General features: G+C 38.0%; 3 protein-coding genes across 3 annotated transcripts; 1 reads left to right on the forward strand and 2 right to left on the reverse strand.

The window, feature by feature from the left end:
- Window positions 1–1,964: 1,964 nt before the first annotated feature.
- On the reverse strand, window positions 1,965–2,530 carry HO173_012236 (uncharacterized protein; the record flags this gene model as incomplete). The annotated part of the gene is made up of 3 exons (XM_037314108.1): window positions 1,965–2,284; window positions 2,326–2,428; window positions 2,474–2,530. 3 exons carry the CDS (start codon window positions 2,528–2,530, stop codon window positions 1,965–1,967), a joined length of 480 nt encoding a protein of 159 aa, XP_037158987.1.
- A 1,313-nt stretch (window positions 2,531–3,843) lies between these two features.
- On the forward strand, window positions 3,844–4,149 carry HO173_012237 (uncharacterized protein; the record flags this gene model as incomplete). The annotated part of the gene is made up of 1 exon (XM_037314109.1): window positions 3,844–4,149. The coding sequence occupies one exon, from the start codon at window positions 3,844–3,846 to the stop codon at window positions 4,147–4,149; it is 306 nt and encodes a 101-aa protein (XP_037158988.1).
- A 5,470-nt stretch (window positions 4,150–9,619) lies between these two features.
- Window positions 9,620–10,309, reverse strand: HO173_012238 (uncharacterized protein; the record flags this gene model as incomplete). Its single annotated transcript, XM_037314110.1, has 1 exon — window positions 9,620–10,309. The coding sequence occupies one exon, from the start codon at window positions 10,307–10,309 to the stop codon at window positions 9,620–9,622; it is 690 nt and encodes a 229-aa protein (XP_037158989.1).
- Between the last annotated feature and the right edge of the window lie 5,313 nt (window positions 10,310–15,622).

A 15,622-nucleotide genomic window follows, 5' to 3' on the forward strand; every position in this document is an offset into this window, starting at 1 on the left:
GGCGAAGGCCTTAATAACTCTGGGGTAGTAGTAGTAGTAGTAAATGTAGTTTAGTCTTCAAAATCTATCTGAATATCGCACTCATTAAGAGCTCTATTTAACTCCCTCATGTTCGCCTCATAACTTGTCGACCGGCTTTGGTACGAGGGCTTTTAGGTCTGGGAGCGGGGGTAGCTGCGCTTGGCTGACTGTTGCTAGGGCCCGGCTGGCTATTCTTAGCAATCGCTTGGGTACGGGAGAACGCCTTCTTAGGCCTCTTGGACTGTCTGGTCGGAGGGGAGGTCGGTAGTGGGGGGGGGGGACCTCTGACTGCGTCGATTGGGAGGCATTTTGAAATACTAAGGCAAGATATTAAGGATCGGCTAAGCGAGGGGCAAATTACCGATTCATACCCCAAAAGTATGGATCCTTACGGAATCATACCCCTAACGAGTAAAGGCCTATGAATTAAATTCATAATCATTTTTTTGATTAGGGCTATCGAGTAAGTAGGTGAGCGATCTTTAGTGAGCGAACTTTGGTGAGCGATATTTGAATTCCTTGCGCTTTAATAATTATAAGACTAAATTTTAAAATTCTTAAAAATTCGGAAAGCACAAACAGCGCTTCAAAATTTAAAGAAAAAATCTTAAAATTTTAATAGAAAACAAAAAAGTAATTCTATGTGTCAATAATGTATACCTATTTTTTTGATGAGGGAGGCGTGGGAGGGCGAGATTTTGATGGTTGCGGACGCTAATTTATTTACCCGCGATGAGTCAGCCGGTCTAGCCAAAAAGCGTAGCGAACCCGAATTGATGATTGGCTGCACATACAAATTCAAGGTTTTCAAGCTCAGCCCTACCTTATTCTTTTATATATACTGATTACTGAATCATACCCCTACATCAAATTTCACCTAAATATGGGGTATGATTCGGTAAGTTGTCAAAGTGGCCTCAAACTACGAAGGAGATAATCCGCGATCTGACTTATTCGATCATAGAAATAAGGGAGTTTCTCCGATCGCATTTGATGAGAATTCTATTAGCCTAAAAACATCAGACGAAAGCCGAGTGGGCGAAATTTCGAGCCCGGGGGTGTCCGCACTTCACGCTGTAGACACCCCTATTCGGGTCCCGTCGGGCCCCGTAAGGCCCCCGAAGGAATAATTCCTACTACGCTGCGCAACGGGGCGGGGTAAGCTTCGGGGGTCAAACCCCGCCCCGAACCCCCGCCCCGAACTCCGCCCCGAACCCGCCCCGTTACGCAGCGTAAATACCACCGTTATCAATAATCAAGTCGACGACTACTACTAAATGTGAGCTCAGTAAGCTTACCGCTACCATTATCTTCATTAAACTCTCTCATATCAGGAAGCTATTATTTAAGACCCTCATCAAATCATACCCCAAGCAATGGCAAATTACCGAATCATACCCCATATTTGGGTGGATTTTGGTGGAGGGGTATGATTCGGTAATTAGGGGTATGATTCGGTAAGGTTTCGTACTTTCGGGGTATGATTCGGTAATTTGCCCAGCTGAATAGCTGAATAGCTGAATAGCCGTATGGCTAGAATAGCCGAAATGGCCTTCGCAATGACAGATTAAAGTATGCAATGGCTCTGAAAGAGACGAAATCGAATGAAAAGCCATTGCCAGGTGCAAAATAGGTGGATATGCAGCTCGTAGCGAACAGGTGTCTCCTACCCCTAACAGGGTACCTGAAACTGGGCTATATCATAAAACTCACTAACCCCCCAGTCCCACTGTGGCGAGTAGCCTCGAAGCTATCGACAATGATGAAGTTGCCTTTCTTTTTCAACACGCCTATCTGTTGGACACCCGAGGAGTTTGAGCAGTAATGGCCGTTGATAGACAATTTCTAGGTAGCAATAAGCCCAATAACGCCCTCACTGGAAAAGACACTCAGTCATCCTATTAGTGGTGTCGCCTACCCAAAGGTAAGACCGTCAGCGGGTCTCATGGCCACGGGAATTTCTGTAGAGGCCTAATTGGCTGTGATCGTCGCAGTAGATCCTCCTCTTGTGACGTTATTGCAGTGATGTACCATATCAATGCAGTGGGGATGACAGGCCAAGTTGCAGTGGTGTTCTCCGCTTGCTGAGTGATGATTTGATGTGGAACCGTGGAGAGCATATGACGTGGGATCTTGGAGAGCTGAGCCGTGTTCTTGACGATGGTGGCCTTGTTGCCGCTTGGTTTCTCCGCAGTGTTCTCCGTAGTGTTCTCCGCAGTGTTCTCCGCATTTGCCTGTTGTAGTTCCTCCTCTTGCTCCTCCTCTTATAGAGTATCAGACTGAGTGGCTAGCTGAGTGGCTGACTGAGTGGATGACTGAGTGACTGGCTGACGATCTGACTGAGTGGATTGCTGAGCTGATAGGGTAGGTAGTGTTGACTGCTTGTGAATCCGTTCCGAGGGGTGGCCTGAGGGCGTCAGTAAGGGGTTCAAAAGACGGGCGGAAGGGATACGTGCCTTAGATACTCAGCAACATTTGGGCGAGGGGTATCGAGGGCGAATGTATTCATAATTGGTGGATTGGTAGAATCGTAGAAGAAATATGGCTACACAGATTATTAACCGATCCCGGACGCGTTTGGTGTGACTACGATATTTGAATGTCAATTTAATCCACTAATAGTAGGCCAAACTTCATTATTTTTACAGCGTTAGAAAGCGCACACTGAGCTCTATAATTTACGAAATTATGAAGAAATAGTATCCGTAGGGAGCTGGTTATTTTAGAGTGTAAAACTTCTACACACAAATTTTTGATGAGGCAGCTCGGGAGGGCTAGCGGGCTGACTTAGTCAGTCTAGCTAAAAGGCGTAATAACCCCGAATTGATGATTGGCTGCACATACAAATTCAAGGTTTTCTAGTTCAGCCCTACCTTATTCTGTTATATATACTGACGAGTAAAGGCCTATGAATTAAATTCATAACCGTTTTTTTTAATCAGGGCTGTCGAGTAAATTTGATGAGCGGTCTTTGGTGAGCGGTCTTTGGTGAGCGATCTTTGATAAGCGATATTTGAATTCCTTACCTTTGAAGAATTATAAGACCAAATTTTAAGATTTTTTTATATTTAATAAGTGCAAATTGCGCTCTATAATTTAAAAAAATAATTATTAAATTTTAATAGAAGATAGTAAAGTTATTAAAAGATTAAAAGTAGAAAGAAAGATTTTAATAGTTATGAACGCTAATTTATTTACTCGTGGTATCTAATTAAAAAGCGTAATTTAGACAATTTTCATAGAATATTTTCAATTCCACTCGATATTTTATATATAAATTATCGTATTTTAAAATCATCTCGTATAAAATAGACTAGCCTCGTTATAGGGCTTTTAAATTTTAAGATTCTATAAATAGAATATAAAGATATAAATTTTCAAAGAAAAGAGATAAAAGTTAAAAAATTCTAAGTTTAAAAAATCCCATACCTTTCCGGCCAGTAGCTGCACATACAAATTCAAGGTTTTTTAGCTCAGCCCTATCTTATTCTATTCTATATACTAATATACTAATAAGCAATTCATAGATAGAGCTGAGGTGGTCTTTTATCTAACTCGGAGGTTAAAAGCTTAATGTGTAGATCGTGCGCGAAACGCTGCATTAGTGTGGACGGGGGAACTGTTGAAGGGGGACTGTTCGAAGATAAGTTGGAAAAAGGCGATGGAGGCCTAAGACGAAGGTGCGTACTTCGTTGTTCAATTATCCTATTGTTAATCAAGTTAGATGAAATTCCACGTAACCTAAACGACGAACTCTCGTGTACCTGCGTTTTTTACCGGCAATATCGGCTACCGTACTCTCATCTCTGGCAGTTTAATCCCATGAATAACGCATTCGCAGATGCTGATTGGAAGAGGTGGGCCTACATGTTTGAAGAAGGTGGCCTTGAGACCTACGAGAGGACCACCAAAGAGTACGTCATCAAGGATATCTATGACGAACCCGACGGTCCCAGCAAACATATGCTGGACATTCGTGAGGTCCTCGATGAAATTAAGGCGAAATTCTACGAGCTTGAGACTGGGACTGCGGAGTGGGAGGACGATGTGAAGAAGCGGATTTCCGCCCACTGGGTCGCTATGTTACGTCAGATGACGGTAAGATCTGTTAAAATACCAGGTATGTAATGTGTAGAATAGATGGATTGATTCTTCAAAACCTCTCCGAGGCCAGAAGAAGCACGGTGGCTGGGATGCGTGGGGGCCATATCTCGATAAGATCGCCACGCTGACTGGGCCGCGTCCAGAATCGATATCGAATGATGTCCACCTTTTGCTTAGGGTAAATTATAAATTTATACCCTAAAACCTTAAATTCTTACAAATTCATACCCATAATTACATTTTCATACCCCTTTACTAAATCTTAAGGTATGAAAATGTAATTTACTATTCTTTGGGGTATGAATTTGTAATTTTTTAAAATACGTCTTTGAGTACCCGGCGTTCAACGCCCCTAAAGAAGCCCCTAGAAAATTGAACCCTAAATTTATCGCGGATTGAGGTGAGTTGAGAATTTAAGAGCTCGCCTTAGCCTCGAAGCGAGGTTTCGACAAGTTACACGGCGAACTCTAGAGGTCTTCAGTTCGAAGCTCCCGAGGCCGGTCCGGGCTAATTTCGCAGCCCCCGAAGACCTAACCTCAGCCCACTATGATAAACTACATTTTCATACCCCAAGCAATGACAAATTACCGATTCATACCCTATTGAGATATGAAAATATAATTAGAAGTATGGTTTTAGAATATGAATTTATAATTTACCTCTTTTACTTATCAAGGTCGAATTTAGACATCACGCAGCCGTCCAATAAGGCTTCGAACCGTATTGCTATCAGATGTGATTTCAGTAGAATAAACTAATTTTCTACTACTGGACATCAGCCCGGCTATTCGCCACAGTGGGACTAGGGTTAAGTAGGTCACATGACATTATGGCTCTGTTGGTACCCCTGTTGGTACCTCTGTTGGTACCCCTATTGGTACCCCTATTAATACCCCGGTAAGGGGTTGAGGACAGGTGTCCAGTACGAGCTATATAGCCACCTGTTTTGCACCTATCAATGGCTCTTCATTCGATTTCGTCTCTTTCAGAGCCATTGCATACTTTTTGTCCCATCCACCCACGCCTGTACATAGCTAGCTATCATTTCACTCCAGGTCTATATCATAGGCATGGGAGTTTTCTCGGCGCTGGGGTACGAATACGTCTGTTCAGGCCTCTATTCAGGTGTTATCCCGGCGTCGAGACGGCCCAACCACTTGATACCTTCATACCTATACGCCCTATATATGTGTAATGCGTGAGAATAAGAATACTAACTATTACTATAGTTACTATATATACGTAACTAGCTCGCTAAGACTCTTAACGAGCTACTCGAGAGATTACAGCTCGGACTTCTCTCATGCCAAGGCGCTACTGGCTATACTTCGGCCAAAATCGAATATCGAGACCCTCACATAGCCTATTACGGGGGTTTCAAAAAAGCCTACATATCTCAAAATCTACAAATCTATTATAACTTGTCAACGAGTGGTCATAACAAAAGGCTTTCGCTATATATGTTAAAGATTATATCGGAAACAATAATTCTCATTATAAAATATATTTTGTAAAGATAATATTGATGGAGTTATTTCAAAGAGTAAAATTAGCGATTTCGAAATGGATAAGATTGCTTGGCAAAAAAAATCGCGCCCAGCCTCCGACTTTGCTATCAAAAATATATAAAAATTCAGAAGAAACCATGTTTTTCTTATCTAGATTCATGAATTTTTATTATTCATTAATCTTATTTATATTAAAGTTATACTGATTTATTAATTCTATTACTTTTTTTTTCAGATTAATTTTAAGAGAATCTTTTTGATAACCTTGATTTTGTATAGAAGAGTACGTTCACTTCGTCACTTTACTTAATAAAAATAAAAATTCAATTTAAAAAAACTTGACAAAAAAAAACTAATAGAACTTGTTAAATAAACTAGATTTTATATAGAAAAGACTTCTTAATAATTAATATTCATAAATTTAGATAAGAAAAACATGATTTTTTTTTGGATTTTTTGGATTTTTGGTGGCAAAGCCGGAGGGGGGGCGCGATTTTTTTTGCCAAGCAATCTTATCCATTTCGAAATCGCTAAAATAAGGGGATGTCTTGGCGTGTGCGGGCTTTTTTGAAATCCCCGTGTGCCCACCACAATTCGAATCATCTTTCAGCCCTCGCCGCACCGGATATTCTGACGGCGGTCTTTCAAAATCAGCTACAGCAGGGCCGGTTGGATAAGGTAGACATCGGTCGGGGGCCTCGCTTCGTGTGCTCGCCATTGGGTTTAGTTCCGAAGCATGACGGCAGCTGGAGAAGGATCCATGACCTCTCTTTTCCCTATGGCTTATCAGTCAACGACGGCATACCCGCAGAGTGGGCAACTTATCTTCGGACAGTCCCCCTCCGACAGTCCCCCGTCCACACTAATGTGGCTACCGGCTATACCCGCAGCCACCCGGCTTGGCATAGGCCTTGGCATAGTGGATATCTGACTGGTGGGTGCATTGTCGATATTTCTTTCATTCCACGGTATAAATATCCAAATAGGACGTTACACCTTAACGAGTGAGGGAGACCTTATAGTATAGATTTCCAGCGATAACTTTTATTATAATTCTAGAAAGACTATAAGTTCTAACGCTATAATTAGTTACTATAGTAAATTCTTACGTATAAGACTAGTCTTGTTAGCAGCAGCCTCTACGGGGGCCCTACGGGTTGGTATTTAGATTTAAATAGGGGTATCTAGCTGTTAAGCGTAGACATCCTCGAGATTAGGCTTTTTTAGCTGAGTTGCTAATAAGTTCTTAAGACGTAGTCTATAGGATTGTAGTATCCTTAATAGGAAAAACCTCGCTACTGATAGGGATACGCTTATAGACAGCTGGGAAGGTGGCGAAAATACGCCTCTTCTTGTCTGCAACCGTCGTAGTATACTCGATGATATTCATAATATACGGATGGGCGAAATAGAGGCGAATATAAGTAGTCTTAGAAGTTGATTTTGAATAGGATGCGGGGTTAGTGCTCGCAAATAGTAAGGTCATATAGAAACAACGCATGTATAAGTAGATATATAGATATATAATTAGATATATTTAATACTAGAGTAGCTAAGACCTTTTTAAATATCTAAACTAAGTAGATAACCTCGAAAAAGACTCTCTAGCGCTAGAAAAACTCTTATATCTAAGCGATATACTCTAAAATAAAATAAAGCTATATATAAATATAAATGAAAGAGAGAATAATAATATAACTCTAAAGAGAATAATTTAAATAAAGAGCTTACTTCTAATATAGTAGCTATATAAATAGTACTCGCTATATTTATCTATCTCTCTACTATCGTATATTATATAATCGTATAATAATAAAATAACTAATTAAATAGTTATTAACGCTATAATCTTATAATAAATCTATTAATCTATAATTCTACTATTATAATTAATACTCGTAAATAGTAAGATTATATAAAAATAACGTATATATAAATAGATATATAGATATATAATTAGATATATTTAATACTAGAGTAACTAAGATCTTTTTAAATATCTAAATTAAGTAGATAGTCTCGAAAAAGACTCTCTAGCGCTAGAAAAACTTTTAAATAATCTAAAATATTATCTAAAGAGAGCGAAGGTCTTAAAGAAGAATTTTTAATAATATCTATCGTAGTAAATAGTAAAAATTAATAATACTAGCGCGAACGAGTTAAAAGATACTAATATCGTAGTAATACTCTAAATATATAGATTAGATAAGTAATAATATATAGACGATATGTTATAAACTAAGTTATAATGTAAAAAGAAGATATATTCTTACTATCTAGAAATCTACTTTAGAGAAAGCTCGAAGACGCTAATACATATTTGATCTAGACTCTTTAAGCCTCTTAGACCTAGTAGGAACGGCTCTATCAGAGACTTCTATAAAAGGTTTTCATAATATTATATTAGATATTAACGAAGAAAAAATAAGTTAACGTTCTCGTTGAGATAATAGTAAGAAATAAACGCTTATTAGTATAGCAAATGCATGAAACAAACGTTTAGACTTTAGAAGTTTTCTTTATTAATTCGAAGAATAGTTTAATATAGATTACTACCTAGTTAGTAAAGTCTTACGCGATCTTTCTCTTTCTCTTTTAGGCGTAGACTATAGTACTTATATAAGCTATTATAGTACTTATATAGACGGCTATAGTACTTATATAAACGGCTATAATACTTACGTAATTCTAGTATTAGTGCTCGCAAACAGTGAGGCCATACAGAAATCACGTATGCACAAGTAGATATGTAGATATATGATTGGGCATATCCAGACTGGGGCAGCTAAGACTTTTCTGGGCATCCAATAGCCCAGAAAAGCCCCCCAGCGCTAGAAAAACTCCCATGTCTGAGCGACATGCCCTGGAGTGAAAATGAAGCTATACATAGGTGTGGGTGGGTGGGAGAACAATGATATGGCTCTGAAAGAGACGAAATCGAATGAAGAGCCGTTGACAGGTGCAAAACAGGTGGCTATATAGCTCGTACTGGACACCTGTCCCCAACCCCTTGCCGGGGTACAAGCCCCACCTGATGTACCAATGGCTACCAATGACTGACATCAGGTGGGGCTTCCCACCTGATGTACCAATGGCTACCAATGACTGACATCAGGTGGGGCTTCCCACCTGATGTAAGGCTTTGACGCGCATGCGTCATCGCCCGATGCAATAGCCCAAATGGCTGGAATAGCTAGGATATCCCAATGGCTGCGGTAGCCTGGAATATGACTGTGATAGTTGGACTGGGATATCCCCATGGCTGCGGTAGCCCAAATAGCTGGAATAGTTGAAACCTCCCCATGGTTGCGATAGCTCACATAGCTGAAATAACTGAGACATCTCCATGTCTGCGGTAGCCCCGATAGCTGGAGTGACCGAGACATCCCCAGGGCTGCGATAGCCCAAATGGCTGGAATAGCTAAGACATCTTCATGGCTGCGGTAGCCTAAATAGCTGGGATAGCTGAAGTATCCCCATGGCTGCGGTAGCCTAAACAGCTGAAATAACTGAGACATCTCCATGGCTGCGATAGCTGAGATATCCCTGTGGCTGCGATAGCCCAAATGGCTGGAATAGCTGAAACATCTCCATGGCTGCGGTAGCCCAAATAGCTGGAATAGTTGAGACCTCTCCATGGCTGCGATAGCCCAAACGGCTGGAGTAGCTGAGACATCTTCAAGGCTGCGGTAGCCCAAATAGCTGAAATAGCTGAGACATCTCCAAAGCTGCGGTAGCCCAAATAGCTGAAATCACTGAGACATCTCCAAGGCTGCGGTAGCCCAAATAGCTGGAATAGCTGAGACATCTTCATGGCTGCGGTAGCCCAAATAGCTGGGATAGCTGAAATATCCCCATGGCTGCGGTAGCCCAAGTAGCTGAAATAACTGGGACATCTCCATGGTTGCGATAACCCGAATAGCTGAAATGGCTGGGACATCTCCAAGGCTGCGGTAGCCAAAATAGCTGGGATAGCTGAAATATCCTCATGGCTGCGGTAGCCTAAGTAGCTGAAATAACTGGGACATCTCTATGGTTGCGATAGCCCAAATGGCTGGAATAGCTAAAATATCCGCATGGCTGCGGTAGCCCAAATAGCTGGAATAGTTGAGACCTCTCCATGGCTGCGGTAGCCCAAATAGCTGGAATAGCTGAGACCTCTCCATGGCTGCGGTAGCCCAAATAGCTGGAGTAGCTGAGACATCTCCAAGGCTGCGATAGCCCAAATAGCTGAAATAGCTGAGACATCTCCAAAGCTGCGGTAGCCCAAATAGGTGGAATAGTTGAGAGTTCTCCATGGCTGCGATAGCTGAGATACCCTTATGGTTGCGATAGCCTAAACAGCTGAAATAACTGAGACATCTCCATGGCTGCGGTAGCCCAAATAGCTGGGATAGCTGAAATATCCCCATGGCTGCGGTAGCCCAAGTAGCTGAAATAACTGGGACATCTCCATGGTTGCGATAGCCCGAATAGCTGAAATGGCTGGGACATCTCCAAGGCTGCGGTAGCCCAAATAGCTGGAATAGCTGAAATATCCACATGGCTGCGGTAGCCCAAATAGCTGGAATAGTTGAGACCTCTCCATGGCTGCGGTAGCCCAAATAGCTGGAATAGCTGGGACATCTCCAAGGCTGCGGTAGCCCAAATAGCTGGAATAGCTGAAATATCCACATGGCTGCAGTAGCCCAAATAGCTGAAATATCCGCATGGCTGCAATAGCTCAAATAGCTGAAATGACTGAAATATTCACATGGCTGCAATAGCTCAAATAGCTGAAATAGCTGAAATAGCTGAAGTAGCAACATGGCTGCAATAGCTCAAATAGCGGAAATAGCTGAAATAGCCACATGGCTGCAATAGCTCAAATAGCTGAAATAGCTGAAATAGCCACATGGCTGCAATAGCTCAAATAGCTCAAATAGATGAAATAGCCACATGGCTGCAATAGCTCAAATTGCTGAAATAGCTGAAATATCCACATGGCTGCAATAGCACACATAGCTGCAATAGCTGAAATAGCTGAAATAGCCACATGGCTGCAATAGCTCAAATAGCTGAAATAGCTGAAATATCCACATGGCTGCAATAGCTGACATAGCTGAAATAGCCACATGGCTGCAATAGCTCAAATAGCTGAAATAGCTGAAATAGCCACATGGCTGCAATAGCCGAAATAGCTGAAATAGCTGAAATAGCTGAAATAGCTGAAATAGCTGAAATAGCTGAAATAGCTGAAATAGCTGCAATGATTGAAAACATCCACATGGCTGCAATAGCCCAAATAGCTGAAATAGCCACATGGCTGCAATAGCTCAAATAGCTGAAATAGCTGAAATAGCTGAAATAGCAACATGGCTGCAATAGCTCAAATAGCTGAAATAACTGAAATACTCAAATAGCTGCGATGCCTGAGATAGCCGACTTAGCTGAAATGGCTACATACCATATAGCTATAATAGCTGATTATCCTTATAGCCGTATGGCTTTACTAGCTGAAGTAACTGAAATATCAATGTAGCTGCGATAGCTGAGGTGAATAGTTATAGGTGGAATGGCTGAAGTGTGTATCCAAATGGTAGTTGCATGGTCGCATGGCCGTACGGCTGCAAATGGCTGGAATGGCTCCAATGGCTGGCATGGCTCCAATGGCTGAATAGCTGCATGATCTCTATGTGACTGCAATAGCCTCAAATAGCTGGTATGCTGGACAATTCCATATGGCTGGAAATGGCTGAGTAGCCTCATGGCCGCATGGCTGCAATAGGGCTGAAATAGGGCTGAAATATCCATGTGACTGCAGTGATCATGGCGGCATGGCTGAAATAGTCGAAATATCCTTTCGCAATGACTGATAAAAGAAAAATGATATGGCTCTGACAGAGACGAAATCGAATGAAGAGCCGTTGACAGGTGCAAAACAGGTGGCTATATAGCTCGTACTGGACACCTGTCCCCAACCCCTTGCCGGGGTACCAACAGGGGTACCAACAAGGGTACCAACAGCGAACGGCTGATCAAACAGCCACCAACGCTATGGCCTCATAATGGACCCACTAACCCACAGTCCCACTGTTGCGACTCTTATCTATCTTTTATCTAGTAGGTGGAATGAGTGCTAGCTTACGTTCGTAATTATTTACTAGCTCTATTATATTAGATAAGTCCTCGATTATATACTATATATTGTATTCGTAGTCCTAGTCCTTCTAATATAGTAAGTACTTAGGCTTTTCACGTGTAATTCGTTTATCTATAATTATTTTAACTTCGAAGTTATCTCCTTCGTTATAAATAGATAACGATTCTATATTAATTCTTCTCTTATATAAATCTGAAGTTTCGACTATAGTAGTAGTAGCTAACTCTAGCTAAGCGATTAATATTATTAAATAAATTCGTATAACTAATAATAGCTTTAATTAATATATCAAGTAATCGATCTTTACTAGAATCTTAAAGGGATCGATACGTTATTATAAGAGTTTCCTATTTAAAAGACTTAAAATCGAGTATCCGTGGTATAGTCTGAGAAAGACGTTATTCTCTTTCTTAAGATTTAGCGCTAAATACTTCGTATTGTATCTTGCTTTTATAATAATAGATGAAAATACTATAGCATCGTTCGCCTCTTCTCTTTTAATTAGGCGAAGCTTATAAAAGGCTTTCGTAGATACTAAGAGATTCGTAAGTAATATATCTATAGCATTATTAATCTTAAAATCGTAGTATAATTCGTTAGATGCTAGGTCTATAATGTTACTCGAAGAGTTATTAAAAGTAGCCTAAATGTATAGTAAGATTTTATTCTATTTATCGTTAGAATTCGCAGTAAGATAAAAACGTAAGGCTATCTCTACTATTTAGTTAGTTCGCTTGGATTAATTATTCGTCTATAAATAATAGGCTATAGACGTTAGAAACTTAACGTGTAGTCTACTAAAGATCTCCTTTCAGAAAGTAGATATAAAACGTAGGTCGCGATCGCTAATAATATATCTTGATACGCCTTAGTTATATTATAATAACGTACGAAGTATTATCTCGATCTATTAAATAGTAATTTAAGTCTTCTTTCTTAATATTAGAAGATTTCTTTTAGTAACCTTACACGTAATAATAAGTAAATAGTTATATTCTACTTTAATAAGAGATAAGATAACGATAAAGTCTATAGCTATAATATAAAAAGAAATAGCTAGAGTAATAATCGAAATAAGAGACTTATATAGCTTATATCTCTTAATCTAATTAAGTTAATACTTAGAATAATATGCTATATAGATTCGTAAGCGCTTAAATAGATGTTTAATGAAAATCGTATGAGATAATCGATCGTAGTATTTATGATAATCTCTATAGTTGAATAGATCGTAAGCTTGCTCGAATATCTCTTACTCTATAGAAGGTAAAACGCTAAAATACTATCTATTCTCGTCGTTGATATAATAGATAAGACTTTCTCTTAGTATAAATGGAATTCTAGGAATACGCTTTATAGACTCTACTTAAGTAATATTTATAGCTGCTAAAATAGCAATAGCGTTCTCTATTAAAGACTTTAACATCTATAATAATCTCTTTTAATAAAGGTCCTTAGTATAATCTTGCTTTAACCGCTACTTAAAATCGTCTAATATTTTCATAAGGGTAGTATAATAGATTGCTACTGGTTCGGTAGGCGTAATACTTAAGGGCTTCGGCTAGTATTTTATACTCTTATATAACGCATCGAGTGCTTTCTTAGATTTCGTAAATTGCGTGATAAAAGTCTATAGTAAACGCGATAGTGCGTTAGATACGATATTAGATTTATTTATTTTATAGCGAAGCTTAAGATTAAATATCGAAAGATATTAAAACGTATAAATTAGGCGGAGATTAAGTTTATTAATACTAATAATATTAAATATAATTTGCTTAAAAATAAGAATTATAGCTAAATAGTTAGTGTAGACTATTATAGGCGGCTTTAAGCTAGATTTAATTATATATCGAATCTTTTTTACGATCTATACTATGTTAGCGACTTCTAACTTCGTAGACTAGTAATTATACTTAGCTGTATTTAAGCACTAGCTTAAGAATATAATTAATTAAACGTCTATACGCGCTATCTTATTTAAGCTTTCGAGAATTTAATTCTACTTATAATAATATATTATAGTAATAAATCCGAAGCTTTTAGAGGCGTCTAGATCTATAAATAAAGGTTTTATAGAGTTGTAATATACTAGAAAAGAGAGGTTAGTAAAGGCTTACTAAAGCTTACGAAAGACTTTTACTTCTACTTTGATAGGGGTATAGAATAGTACTCTAGTAGTAGATCGTTTACGTGACGGACTCTTAACATCAGCTTCTAAGCTCTTGATGAGAATAATTTTTCGTTCTTATAGCGGATTAGCAAGTTGCGTATAATAAGAAATTAAAGAATAAAGCTATCCCGTAAGTTTAAGGAAGATTTCGAGATCTCGCAGTGTTTCTAGAAATCGTAGATTAATAATTACGTGAATCTTCTTTTGAGATATAAATATATCTAGTTTATTAACTCGTTAGCTTAGTAGAGTAATTAATAAATAATTAATAAATAATTTAATAGGCGATAGGCTTACTCGCTTACTGCGAAAGAGCTTAAAGATCTAACGAAGATGGCTAAGGTGCTTTTATAACGTATATAAGAAGATAATGATATTATTTATAAATACTTTCGTAAAGGCTTTAAATGGTCGCAGTATAGTATTCGTCTATCTTTAAATATATAATAGAAAACTCTTATACCTTATTAAGGCGATAGTAGACTTTTTCTATCTTCTATAATTAACTATTATAAATTTATAGCGATTATTACGCGCTATAAGAAATTAATAAAATTAATCTACGGCGTCTATAGTTAATAAATACGCGTATTTTAATAGTAATATTATAATTTCTAACTATAGAGATAATAAGTAAGAATCTATTTCTATTATCTTATTAAGCTCGCGTATATCTATTATAATATATCCCTTACGACTATTAAGAGTATTCTTTTAAACTATAAAAACTAAGTAGCTATATAATATAGGTTATCTAGATTACATTATTTTTCTTTAATCGTATAGCTTATTAAACGTAGCATCGATAACTTTCTTATTCTTTTATCCCACCGAGTATATCTTAACAAATTTAGATATTATATTAAACTTTAAGAGAATAAATATTTATTTCTTCTCTAATATATTTATCGTTTAATATTAATTAATAAAAAGATTCTAATACTTATTAAGTAAATATATTAAGAATTCTACTACTTTAAACTTTCTATAGATTATTACTTCGTTTAATATAATATATTTTAAAAATAAATCGATAATAATAGCTATACTATCGGATAAGGTATTCGCGGTAAACTTTCGCAGACTAGTCTAAAGGTCGAGTACTACTACTACTATTATAATAATTACTATCGTAATAATATCGCGTATTAACTTAATCTTCTAGTTCCTCTATTCGATAATAGCGAGATTAGTATAGTATACTTCGATAGAAAAGTATCTATCTTATTCGTATTCGCTTAGCACGTCTAGTCGTATCTTATAAGGAATAACGACGAATAGATCGATATTATTTCTTACTTAGACTGCTTAGAAAGATACGTTTATTATGTGGGCGTAGACTCCTTCGATATAGCTTAGCGATATTAAGTATTACGATTTAAAGAGTAAGTTTTTATCTATCGATAGCTCGTTAATATAAATTATTAATACTTATATCGTAGTATAAGAAGATAGAATTATATAAGATAATAACTTTATAATTTACTTAATAGACTTAGAGCGAATATATAAATTTATAGATATAATTATATCTCGATAGCTATCTATCTTAATAAATTAGATAGTAAAGTTAATAATTATTTATTCTAATATTAGAATATCGACTTCGATTAGTATATTAGCCTTAAGGTTATTAATAACGTAGATCTCTCGAGTAATCTAAGTAAAGGTACG

Source organism: Letharia columbiana, assembly GCF_014066305.1.
Source record: "Letharia columbiana isolate WasteWater2 chromosome Unknown Sc0000076_s0, whole genome shotgun sequence".
NCBI lineage: Eukaryota > Fungi > Ascomycota > Lecanoromycetes > Lecanorales > Parmeliaceae > Letharia > Letharia columbiana.